General features: G+C 35.0%; 1 protein-coding gene across 1 annotated transcript in view; it reads left to right on the forward strand.

Annotated features, from left to right (window-relative positions):
• The window catches only part of SYCP1 (synaptonemal complex protein 1), a 172,519-nt gene that overhangs the window by 75,832 nt on the left and 84,538 nt on the right, over positions 1 to 12,149 (forward strand). The window contains exons 21-22 of the mRNA XM_079136081.1: positions 5,074 to 5,155; positions 7,884 to 7,946. Of these exons, the coding sequence (XP_078992207.1) occupies positions 5,074 to 5,155; positions 7,884 to 7,946 (145 nt within the window). The remainder of the gene's footprint in view (positions 1 to 5,073; positions 5,156 to 7,883; positions 7,947 to 12,149) is intronic.

Raw genomic sequence — 12,149 nt, forward strand, 5'->3', positions numbered from 1 at the left:
TGGTCCCAGACTTTTCCTTGTTGGTAGGCTTTTGATGACCTCTTCTATTTCATTGCTTGAAATGATTTATTTAACTTGTGTATGTCCTCCTCGTTCAGTTTGGGTAATTCATATGTCTCCTGAAACTTGTTGATGTCTTCGAGGTTTTCTGTTTTGTTGGAGTATAGATTTTCAAAATAGCTTCTAATTCTGTTTTGTATTTCACTCGTGTCTGTTGTGATATTTCCTTGTTCATTCCAAATTTTAGTAATTTGAGTGTTCTCCCTCTTTCTCTTTGTTAGCGTGGCTAAGGGTTTATCAATTTTGTTTATTTTTTCAAAGAACCAACTATTTATTTTGTTAATTTTTCTGATTGTTTCTTTTGTTTCAATTTCTTTGGTTTCGGCTCTGATTTTAACAATTTCCTGTCTTCTACTACTTTTGGTGTTGGTCTGCTCTTCTTTTTCTAGGGCTTTGAGCTGTAGTGTTAAGTTGTTTATTTGTTGATTTTTTTTCTTCTTTTATTGAATGCAGTCCATGAAATAAATCTTCCTCTAAGTACTGCTTTCATAGTGTCCCAGAGATTTTGATGTGTCTTTGTTCTCATTTACTTCTAAAAATTTTTTAATTTCCCTCCTGATGTCTTCTGTTATCCATTCATCATATAATAGCGTATTATTTAATCTCCAGGTATTGGAGAAGTTTCTGTTTTTTATTCTGTCATTTATTTGTAATTTCAATCCATTATGATCTGATAGAGTACAAGGTAGTATCTCTATCTTCTTGTATTTGCTAACAGTGGCTTTGTGGCATAAAACATGGTCTATTTTAGAGAAGGATCCATGTGTTGCTGAGAAGAAAGTGTATTCATTCTTTGTTGGATGGTATATTCTATATATGTCAGTTAAGTCTAAATTGTTGATTGTGTTATTGAGATCTATGGTTTCTTTATTCAATTTTTGTTTGGACGATCTATCCAGTGGTGAGAGAGGTGTGTTAAAATTTCCTAGTATTATTGTGTTGTGGTCTATTTGATTTCTGGAATTGAGAAGGATTTGTTTGATGTACATGGATGAGCCAATGTTGGGGGCATAGATATTTATGATTGTTATGTCTTGCTGATTTATGCTTCCCTTAAGCAGTATGTAATGTCCTTCTTTATCCCTTCTGACTAGTTTTGGCTTGAAGTCCACATTATCTGAAATGAGGATGGATACTCCAGCTTTTTTGCTGTGTCCGTGTGCATGGTATGTTTTTTCCCATCCTTTCACCTTTAGTCTATGGGTATCTCTTTCTATGAGATGAGTCTCTTGCAGGCAGCATATTGTTGGATTTTTCTTTTTAATCCAATCTTCCAGTCTATGTCTTTTGATTGATGAGTTCAGGCCATTAACATTCACGGTTATTATTGTGATATGATTTGTATTCCTAGTCTTTGGACTCATTTTTGTTTTTTGACATGATTTGGTTTCTCCTTTATTTGGCTATTCCTTTAGGCTAGTTCCTCCCGTTGCTGATTCGCATCATTATTTTTCATCTCTTCCTCATGGAATATTTTGCTGAGGATGTTCTGTAATGCTGGCTTTCTTTCTGTAAATTCCTTTAGCTTTTGTTTATCTTGGAAGGATTTTATTTCGTCGTCAAATCTGAAGGTAAGTTTTGCTGGGTATAAGATACTTGGTTGGCATCCATTTTCTTTCAGGGCTTGGTAAATGTTGTTCCAGGCCCTTCTAACTTTTAGGGTCTGGATTGAAAAATCTGCTGATATTCTTATTGGTTTCCCCCTGAATGTAATTTGATTCTTTTCTCTCGCGGCCTTTAAAATTCTGTCTTTATTTTGTATGTTAGGTATTTTCATAATAATGTGCCTTGGTGTGGGTCTGTTGTAATTTTGTATATTTGGAGTCCTATACGCCTGTTGTACTTGGTTTTCCATTTCATTCTTGAGATTTGGGAAATTTTCTGATATTATTTCATTGAATAGATTGTTCATTCCTTTGGTTTGTTCCTCTGTGCCTTCCTCAATCCCAATAATTCTTAAATTTGGCCTTTTCATGATATCCCATAATTCTTATAGATTCTGTTCATGATTTCTTACCATCTTCTCTCTTTGGTCAACTTTGTTTTCAAGATTAAATATTTTGTCTTCAAAATTAAATATTTTGTCTTGAGTGTCTGAGGTTCTGTCTTCCAGGTGTTCTATCCTGTTGGTTATGCTTTCTATGGAGTTTTTAATTTGGTTTATTGTTTCCTTCATTTCAAGGATTTGTGTTTGGTTTTTTTTTTTTCCAGTATCTCTAACTCTTTATTGAAATGATCTCTTGCTTCCTGTATTTGCTCTTTTAACTGTTGATTGGTGTGATCATTTAATGCCTGCATTTGCTCTTTCATCTCCTCCTTCAATGCCTGCATTTGCTGTTTCATCTCCTCATTTGCTTCCCTGATTGTTTTAATTATGTACATTCTGAACTCCGTTTCTGACATTTCTTTTGCTGTGCTGTCATTGGGTTTTATTGATATAGTATCTACGTTTGTTTGGGTCATTTTCTTCCCTTGTTTTCTCATATTGGTCAGATGTCAGTGGGACTCTGATAATGCAGATTTCCTCTATTGGCTTATAGTGTCCCTGTAGATTTCCAGTGTATCACCTCCCAGCCTTTAGTAGCCTGAAGTGTTGGAGTAACTTGATAATGCAGTGCTTCTGATGAAAGCTGCCTATAGCCCGCTACTGGTTCCAGCGCTTGGAGCTGGCTCTGTGTGGAAAGGCTGTCACTGGGCGGCCTACTCTGAGAAGCTGGCCATGTGGGAGGAGCCCACTGCCAGAGTGCACAGGGCTGCCTGGGGAAGACTCTAGCTGCTGTGCTGTATTCTAATAAGCCGCCCAAATCCGGGCCTGCCGCCCAGGCCGAGCTTCACCGGGTGGGGGAGACTCACCCTGTGGCTCTATTTTAGTCTGAGTCTCTCAATGCCTCCCCTTCTTGAATCCTGGGTTCTGGAGCGACTGGAGATGCAGTCACCCTCTAGTCCACCATCTTGGATTGCCCCGTGGAAAAAGCCTGCAGCCAGAGGGGGCAGGTCCACCTGGAGAGGCCTCTGGCTCCCCTGCCCTGTTCCCAGTGGCTGCTTGCCGGTCGGAAGTCTCCGCTGGCTTGGGGACTTGTGGCTGGCTCTGTGTAGAAAGGCTCTCACTGGGCGGTTTGCTCTGAGAAGCTAGCCTAGAATGGCGCTTCCTGCCGGAGGGAGCTGGGCTGCTTGGGGAAGTCCCTGGATGCTCTGTCCTGGTCTCTGAAGCAACCTGTGGACCCTGGAGCTCGCCGCGTGCTGGCTCAGGGACTTGGAGCTGGTTCTGTGCAGAAAGGCTCTCACTGGGGGACCTGCTCCGAGAAGCTGGAGAATCTGGCCCTGTGTGAGGAGCCCACTGCCGGAGTGCTCAAGGCTGCCTGGGGAAGACTCTAGCTGCCCTGCCGGACTCTAATAACCTGCCCGAATCCGGGCCTGCTGCCTGGGCCGAGCTTCACCCGGTGGGGGAGACTCACTCCATGGCTCTATTTTAGTCCGAGTCTTTCAGTGCCTCCCCTTCTTGAATCCTGTGTTCTGGAGCGACTGGAGATGCAGTCACCCTCTAGTCCGCCATCTTGGATCCTAGGTTTCTCTTTAAATTCATTGCTAATTGAGGTGATTTCCAGACATTTTGGGACTCTTGTTTGTACTTGTTTTGAAGTTTTGTTTTTTTAACTTTTGGTTAAAGAATGTGGTCTTTAAAACTTCCTCTTAATTTTAAATTATCTATAATTGTTAGACTTAATACATCATCTTCATAGAATTGTTTGAAGAGTATATGAGGCATTATGAATACAGATCTGAGTGTAGAAACTGTCACACAGTCAGTGCTTGCTAATTGTTATTTTCTAGATTTGGAAAGTCATCTTTTAGTATACCTACAAGTGATTGCTTTTGTCCTTTTTGCTCAATTTTCTTGTTCAAAAGCAGCTGTTATAGGTTGAATATCTTAATAGGTTGAATATTAATAGGTTGATTAAGCTTATTGTATGTACAGATTGCATATAAAAATCTGAAGATAAATTTTAGAGAGAGGTCGCATTTTAGTTTTAAATTTAAAAAAATATTTTATTTTTGCGATGTTGGGCATTAAATCCAGGGCCTCATCCATACTAGGCAAGTGCTCTGCCATTGAAGTATATCCCCAACCAAAGGGGATGCTTTTTAAAGAGAATTTAAGTTACTTGGATAATTTACTTTTTGTGTTGACCTCTTATATGGACTATGGTAGTCTAAGTGTAAATATACTTAAAAATAATAAAAATGTACTGATTATAAATTTAACACTTGGGGAGTTAATATCCTGGATTCAATTTTCAGGAGGCCAGCTGTTTTACACAAATAGTAATTACTCCTAGCAACATGTTAGTGATAACTAGGGAGACTAAACTTAGAAAAATAGATTCAAGTATCCTACTGAGAAAAGCAGCATTATTTTAACGTGCAACAGACAGGTTTTTAATTAAAGTATTTTGGGAAGGATAATGCATGTATATGGTATAAAATTCAAAGGGACAAAGAAACACAGGGGAAAAGTTTCTTACCCATTGTCTTCTTGCTATCTAGTTTCCCTCTCAGAAACATCACTATTTTCTTGTGTATGTTTTCAGAGATATTCTATACATATACAGTGATAGATGTATGTGCACATGTTTTAGTCATGTAGTTCTTAATTAGAACTACTTATATTTATATTCCTATTTTTTATATAAAATTGTGGATATGTCTTAGTAATGAGTAATTTATGACTAAGAATACATTAATGAAATCTTGGCTCAAGAAATATGTGTTTTTTTCTAGGGAGTTTTAAAAATAGAAAAATGACTTTAAGGATCCAGATAATTATTTTAAAATAAATATATAAATTAACTTAAATGTGGGATTGGAAGTTTGCCTATTGGTAGTAATGTATGAAAAAATTACAACAAAATTTAAAAAAAAGAACAAAAAAGTTAATCATTAAAAAAATTTCAAAAAGGAAATAAAATGAAAATAAAATTTGAATTATAATGTCACTCTTCTGTTTCCTTTAAGGAGTGAACTAGAGTCTGTGAAAGAAGAGCTAAAACAGAAAGGAGATGAAGTTAAATGTAAATTGGACAAGAGTGAAGAAAATGTATGCTATATTTAATAATATGTACTCAGAATCTCATATCATAAAACACCTCCATTAGGTCATTAAAAAAGTGACATACACTTTTGTATAAATAAGTTGTGATCTAGGGACTGTGATAAGGCATTAGTCTTGAAAATATAGGCATAGTATGATTATTTTGCTTATATGACTTGTAACTGAAAAAAGTAGTAAATTTTTTAATGAAGGCTCAATATTTAACATCGATTTACATTTTTAGACTAAATAAAAGCCTCATGCTGTGGTAATATGAAATAAATTAAGTTTGTATTATATTTTGGTGAATATGATTTCAACAAGATAGAAAGTTTTTAGGGGATAATATCACAAAACTGGAATTGTACAAAGTATGTGGCATGATTATACAGTGCAATGTGCAATATACAGTGGGATAAAATTTTGCCAAAATAGAAGGATCAAGCTAGATTATGAAGGCTTTATATGTTTTCATTTATTCACAAATATTATCTAAACATTATTATGTGCTCAGCATTGTTCTGGGTTCTGAGTTCAGATATCCTTTGCTTTGGTGGACAGTAGTGATTGAATAAAGTCTTTATTGGGGAGATGACACCTTTTAATATTTGAGAATGGAATAGGGAGAGATGAAAGGCACTGGAATCAGTTGGAAAGCTATTAAAGTTGTCTTGAAAGCTTTGAAAACATTTTGGGGGGAAGATTCTGGCCTAGTTCAGTTTACTTACTTATTCCTAAGCCAATCATTTTGGCTGGGGAATAGAGTAATGGTCCAATACTTGAGCTGCATTTCTGTTTCTGAAGACAAGAGTCAGCCCTTATCAAACTATGTGAACTGAGCAGAATTACTGTGAAATTCACAGAAAAGGAGTCCTTGCAGGTTGAGTACTGGCCAGATCAAAACATAGGTCCTATTTATGGATGCTATCAGAACTTATGAAAGGACATCTGATTCAATATTAAGTCAGGGCAAGCTTCTTGGAGGCAGTAACATTCAGTTCACTTAGATTAATAGGAATTGGTGGAAGGGAGAGAGGTGTATACAAGTATAACAGGAGAAGAACAATATTCCAAGCTAAATACACACACACACACACACAAAATGTGGCGAGGAGACCTGGAAGTATGACAGAGGGTGGCATATTTCAGCAACCATAAAAACTTAATTGTGGTTTGGCATGGTGGCACAAGCCTTTTTTCCCAGTTACTCAGAATCTGAAGCAGGAGGATTGCAATGTCAAGGCCAGCCACTGGAACTTAGTGAGACCCTGTATCAAAATAAGATTTATTAAAAAAAAAAAAAAAAAAAAAGGACTGAGTATGTGTAGTGTTTGCCTAGCATATGTGAGGCTTTGGATTCAATTCCTAGTACTTAAAAAATCACTGTGACTGAAAAAATGGAGTTTTAAGATCGTGGTAGTAATGGAGAGAGCAGGGAAAGATGAGGATGGATAGAAATAAGAGTGGAGAGATGAGGGTGAAGGAAGATGAAGGTGTGGGTCATTTAAGGATATATATATAAGTTATATTTAGGAGTTTGAGGTTATTTAAAAGTTTTGTTTTGAGGATTATTTTAATCATTTATACTTTAGAAAGCTGTAAGACCATTAGAATAATCCAAGGACTTAAAAATAGGAATTAGTGCAAGATAGAGAATTTACAATGGACCAGGCACATTATAGGTTCCTTCTCTGTGTTATTTTACTTAACTAGAATTCATTTTTTGTCCTTATTTTATGAATTAGGAAATCAAATCTCTTAAGGGTAAACAATTTCGAAAGATTACATGACTAAGAAATAGTAGAGCTGGTCTTCTATAAGCTTAAGACTATACTATGCTCCCCACCTCCCCAAAAGCCATTTTTTTCCTTTAACTTTATTAGTTAAATTCAACCTGAAAATGAATTTAATGTACCTATATACTTGGTTATGTAATTTAGTACTTAAAAATTTGTTTCAGAGGCTGCTCCAAAGGCTGCTGTTGTTTTTGATAGGGAAACATGAATTTGTTATTTAATGTATAGTCAAAATCCTCCATGAATGTAGAAAGTATTAGTGATGAGTTAAGGGAAAAAAAAATGTATGTCTAATTATTAGCACATTTCATCTTTCCATGATTGGATTTCAACCAATTTATTGACATATTTTCCAGAAAGAATTCAAATTGTAGATACTTTTTAGATTGGTTGCCTGACATTTAATTTCATTACATTTCTTTACCCCAGTCTACTATCTTAGTTCAGATATTTATTATTTCATTATACTCTACTTATCTGAGTTTCAGTTTCCTCAACTCTAAATGATTATCTAAAAGATAATAGTATATGTCTTGAAAGATTTATTTGAGTCATGATAAACATTTAAATACAACAGTTTTAAAAGATTCAAAATAAACTGGGAAACTGATAAAAATATTGCATTGATTTTGAGCTAAGGTTAGAATGATGAACATTGACATATAAACAATAGGGTGATTTCTATTAATTGACAGATAAAAATTACATTTATTTATGGCGTGGTATGTGTATAAATTGAAAGATAATTAAATCAAGCTAGTCACCATATCCTTACATACCCTTCTTTTTTAAAAAGGATTCTGCAATAAACTGGGAGAGCTGATAACCATTTTTATAGACATATAAGACTAAGCTTTATGATTTCATTTCTGAAAGATATGGAAGAAAATTGAAATTCTGTTAACATTTTTAATCGAATGTCAAATAATATTTTTTAGGCTCGAAGCATCGAATGTGAAGTTATAAAAAAAGATAAACAAATGAAGATATTAGAAAACAAGGTATTTTCAAATTGTAAAATGTTTGAGAATGAAAACTTTGTAACAATATATGTTTTACTGCATTCTTGTGGGCCAGCCTTTATACATTCTGAACAAAGAAATCTGTTTTCCTTTGGAAGCTTTGAGGAATATGGGATTTTTATTGCAGGTTTCTTTGAAGGAACCCTGGATTTATGGTTTTGTGTAGTGCTTCAAAGAACAAAGTTTCATTAAACAGCTCTTTAGCTTTCTCTTACCTTCCCCCAGATTTCATACCCTAAGCAGCTTACATTTATTGTAGACACTTAAAATGGCAAAATGCTTTTAGAAATCATTCTTAGACATCTCTCCCATTTCTAAAATTGAGAGTGACAGAAAAATCTGTTGCTGTGAAGTGTTTTTCCTGCCTGCTTATCCATCCTAATTCACTTCTCCCCTCTCTGAACCTCATGACGGACTTGTCCTCAACTTATTGTCCTTGTAATGCCTGATCCTCTGAAAAGTGTAGTTCATTTCTGTAAGTTCTGACCTCTAATAAATTATCAACACCGTTTTCTTCTACCTGACGACTCTGGTAAATAAAATGCTTTGTTTCTATGCACAATTTACTTAAGCATAAATGGGAATAATTTAAAACCTTTTGAGGAATTTCTAGAATTTCAAGAATTTCATTGTATCAAATATATTTTAAGTGTTTTTGAACATTTGAAAAGAAAGAAACTTTTTAATAAAAAGCCATGTAATTTTAACTGGCCCCATTTTTAAAGATAATGTAAATTGGAAAGGGGTGTAAACTTAAATAAATTTAGTTTTCCATAGCTTATACAGACAGAGGAAATAGTGGTGGTTTGGCTTAAGATGAGACAGTCAAGATATCCGAAGTAAATAGCTCTTGTCTCCAAGAGACTTACCTCAAAGGCAAAGACATCAACAAACTGAAGGTAAAAGGATGGGAAAAAACTTATCATTCACATGGATCTCATAAACAGGGGTTTCTATCCTCATATCAGATAAAGTGGACATCAAATAAAAATTAATTGAAGGGAAAAAGAAGGCTATTTCGTACTACCTAAGGGAATTACATCAACAAGACATAACAATCTTAAATATTGATGCCCTAAACAATGGAGCATCTATATATATCAAACAAACCCTTCACAAGTTCAAGAATCAAATAGATCACAACACAGATACCAGGTGACTTTAACAGGCCTTTCAGCAATCGATAGATCTTCGAACAAAAACTAAAGAAGGGGGCTGGGGAGATAGCTCAGTTGGTAGAGTGCTTGCCTTGCAAGCACAAGGCCCTGGGTTCTATCCCGAGCACCCCAAAACAAAACAAAAAAACCAAAAGAAGCTAAAACAATTAATAATGTAGACATATGTAGAATATTTCATTCATCAGTGACTGAATACTCTTTCTTCTCAGTAGCACATGGCTCATTCTCTAAAATAGACCATGTCTTATGCCACAAAGCAACTCTTAGCAAATACAAAAAAATAGATAATACTTGCATTTTATCAGATCATAATGGAATGAAATTAGAAATCAATGATAAAATAAAAAATAGAAGCTACTCTTAACACCTGGAGACTAAATAATATACTATTGAATGATCAGTGGGTAGCTGAAGAAATCAGGGATGAAATAAAAAAATACTTAGAGGTAAATGAGTATAGAGACAACATATCAAAATCTCTGGGACACATGAAGGCAATTCTAAGAGGAGAGTTCATTGCATTGGGCTTGTTTTTTAAAAGAATAGAAAGTCGCCAAATAAATAACCTTACTTTACATTTCAAAGCCCTAGAGAAAGAACAACACCAAAAACAGTAGAAGACAGGAAATTATTAAAATCAGAGCTGAAAGTAATGAAATTGAGACAAATTGACAAAACAAATAGTTGGTTCTTTGAAAAAAATATAAAATTGTTAAACCAGCTAAGCTAAGGGAGAGAAGACTCAAATTACTAAAATTTGTGATGAAAAAGTAATTATCACCACAGACACCACTGAAATACAGATGATAATCAAAAACTCCTTTGAAAATCTATACTCCAATAAAATAGGAAATCATGGAGACACAGGCAAATTTCTAGAGACATATGACCTACCCAAATTGAATCAGGAGGTCATGGAAAATTTGAACAGATCAATTTCAAGCAATGAAATTGAAGATGTCATCAAAAGCCTACCAACAAAGAAAAGTCTGGGACCAGATGGCTTCTCAACCAAGTTAGACCAGACCTTTAAAGAAGAACACCAATACTCCTCAAATTATACCATGAAATAGAAAAGGAAGAATCCCTTCCAAACTCATTCTATGAACTCATTCTGATATCACAACCGGACACATCAAGGAAAGAAAACTTCAGACCAATATACTTAATGAACATAGGTGTAAAAATTCTAAATAAAATTCTGGCAAAAACATTAAAAAGATAGTGCACCATGATCAAGTGGTGTGCATTCCAGAGATGCAAGACTGATTAAACATATGGGAATCAATAAACATAATTCATCACATCAATAGACTTAAATACAAGAATCACATGATTATCTCAATAGGTGCAGAAAAGCATTTGGCAAAATTCAGCATCCATTCATGCTCAAAATACTAGAAAAACTAGGGGTAGTAGAAACACATCAACATTGTAAAAGCTGTATAAGCTAAACCTAAGGCCAACATCTTTCTAAAGAGAAAAATTGAAAGCATTCCCTCTAACAACTGGAACAAGACAGGGATGCCCTCTTTTACCACTCCTATTCAACATAGTTCTTGAAACCCTTGCCAGAGCAACTACACAAAGAAAGGGATAAGAATTGGAAAAGAACTCATTATCCCTATTTGCTGATAACATTTATTTAGAAGACCTCCCCCCCCCAAAAAAAAAACCCTCAGAAAGCTGCTAGAACTCATAAATTCAGCAAAGTAGCAGGATACAAAATTAACACCCATAAATCAGTTGCATTCCTATACACCAATGAAGAATCAGCTGAAAGAGAAATCAGGAAAACAATCTCTTTTACAATAGCCTCAAACCCCCCCCAAAACTTTGGAATCAATTTAACAAAAGAGATGAAAGACCTTTACAATGAAAACTATAGAACCCTAAAGAAAGAAATTGAAGATGACCTTAGAAGATGGAAAGATCTCCCATGGTTTTAAAAAATTTTTATGTATTTTTAATTCTAATTACTTATACATGACAGTAGAATGCATTTAAAACAATGTTTTTGTGTATATTTTTCTTCTGTGTTCCTGTAGGCAGAATTAATATTGTCAAAATGTCCCTACTTCTAAAAGCACTATGCAGATATAATGCAATTCCTATTAAAATTCCAATGACATTCTTCATAGAAATAGAAGCAGTCATGAAATTCATTTAGAAAAATTAGAGGCCCAAGAATAGCCAAATCAATCCTTAGTGAAAAAAGTGAAGCAGGAGGCATCACAATACTGGACCTTAAATTACACTACAGAGCTATAGTAACCCAAACGGTATGGTATTGGCACCAAAACAGACATGAAGACCAATGATATAAACTAGAAGAGAAAGAGACAAACTCACATAAATACACTTATCTTATACTAGACAATGGTGCCACAAACATACATTGGAAAAAAGGTAGCCTTTCAACAAGTGGTGCTGAGAAAACTCAAAATCCATATGTAGCAAAATGAAATTAAGCCCCTATCTCTCACCCTGCACAAAACTTGGAGTGGATCAAGGATGTAGGAATTAGACCAGAGATCCTGTGCCTCTTAAAAGAGAAAGTAGGCCAAATATCCATCATGTCTGCTTAGGAACCAAATTCCTCAACAAGACTCCTAAAGTGCAAGAAGTAAAATCAAAAATTGAAAAATGAGATGGTATCAAACTAAAAAGCTTCTTTACAGCAAAGGAAACCATAAGGAACATGAAAAGAGAGCCTACAGAATGGGAGAAAATCTTTGCCACCTGTACCTCAGAGCATTAATCTCCGGGTTATGTAAAGAACTCAAAAACCTTAACTCCAAAAATCCCCTCAAATAACCCAATCAATAAATGGGCAAAGAAACTGAACAGGCACTTCACAGAAGAAGAAATATAAATGGTGAACAAATATATGAAAAGATATTTAACATCTCTAGCAAATAGAGAAATGGAAATCAAAACTATACTGAGGTTCCATCTCACTCCAGTCAGGATGGTAATTACCAAGAATACAAGCAACAATAAA

The sequence above is a fragment of the Sciurus vulgaris genome (assembly GCF_902686455.1).
Source record: "Sciurus vulgaris genome assembly, chromosome: 1".
In the NCBI taxonomy this organism is placed as follows: Eukaryota; Metazoa; Chordata; class Mammalia; order Rodentia; family Sciuridae; genus Sciurus; species Sciurus vulgaris.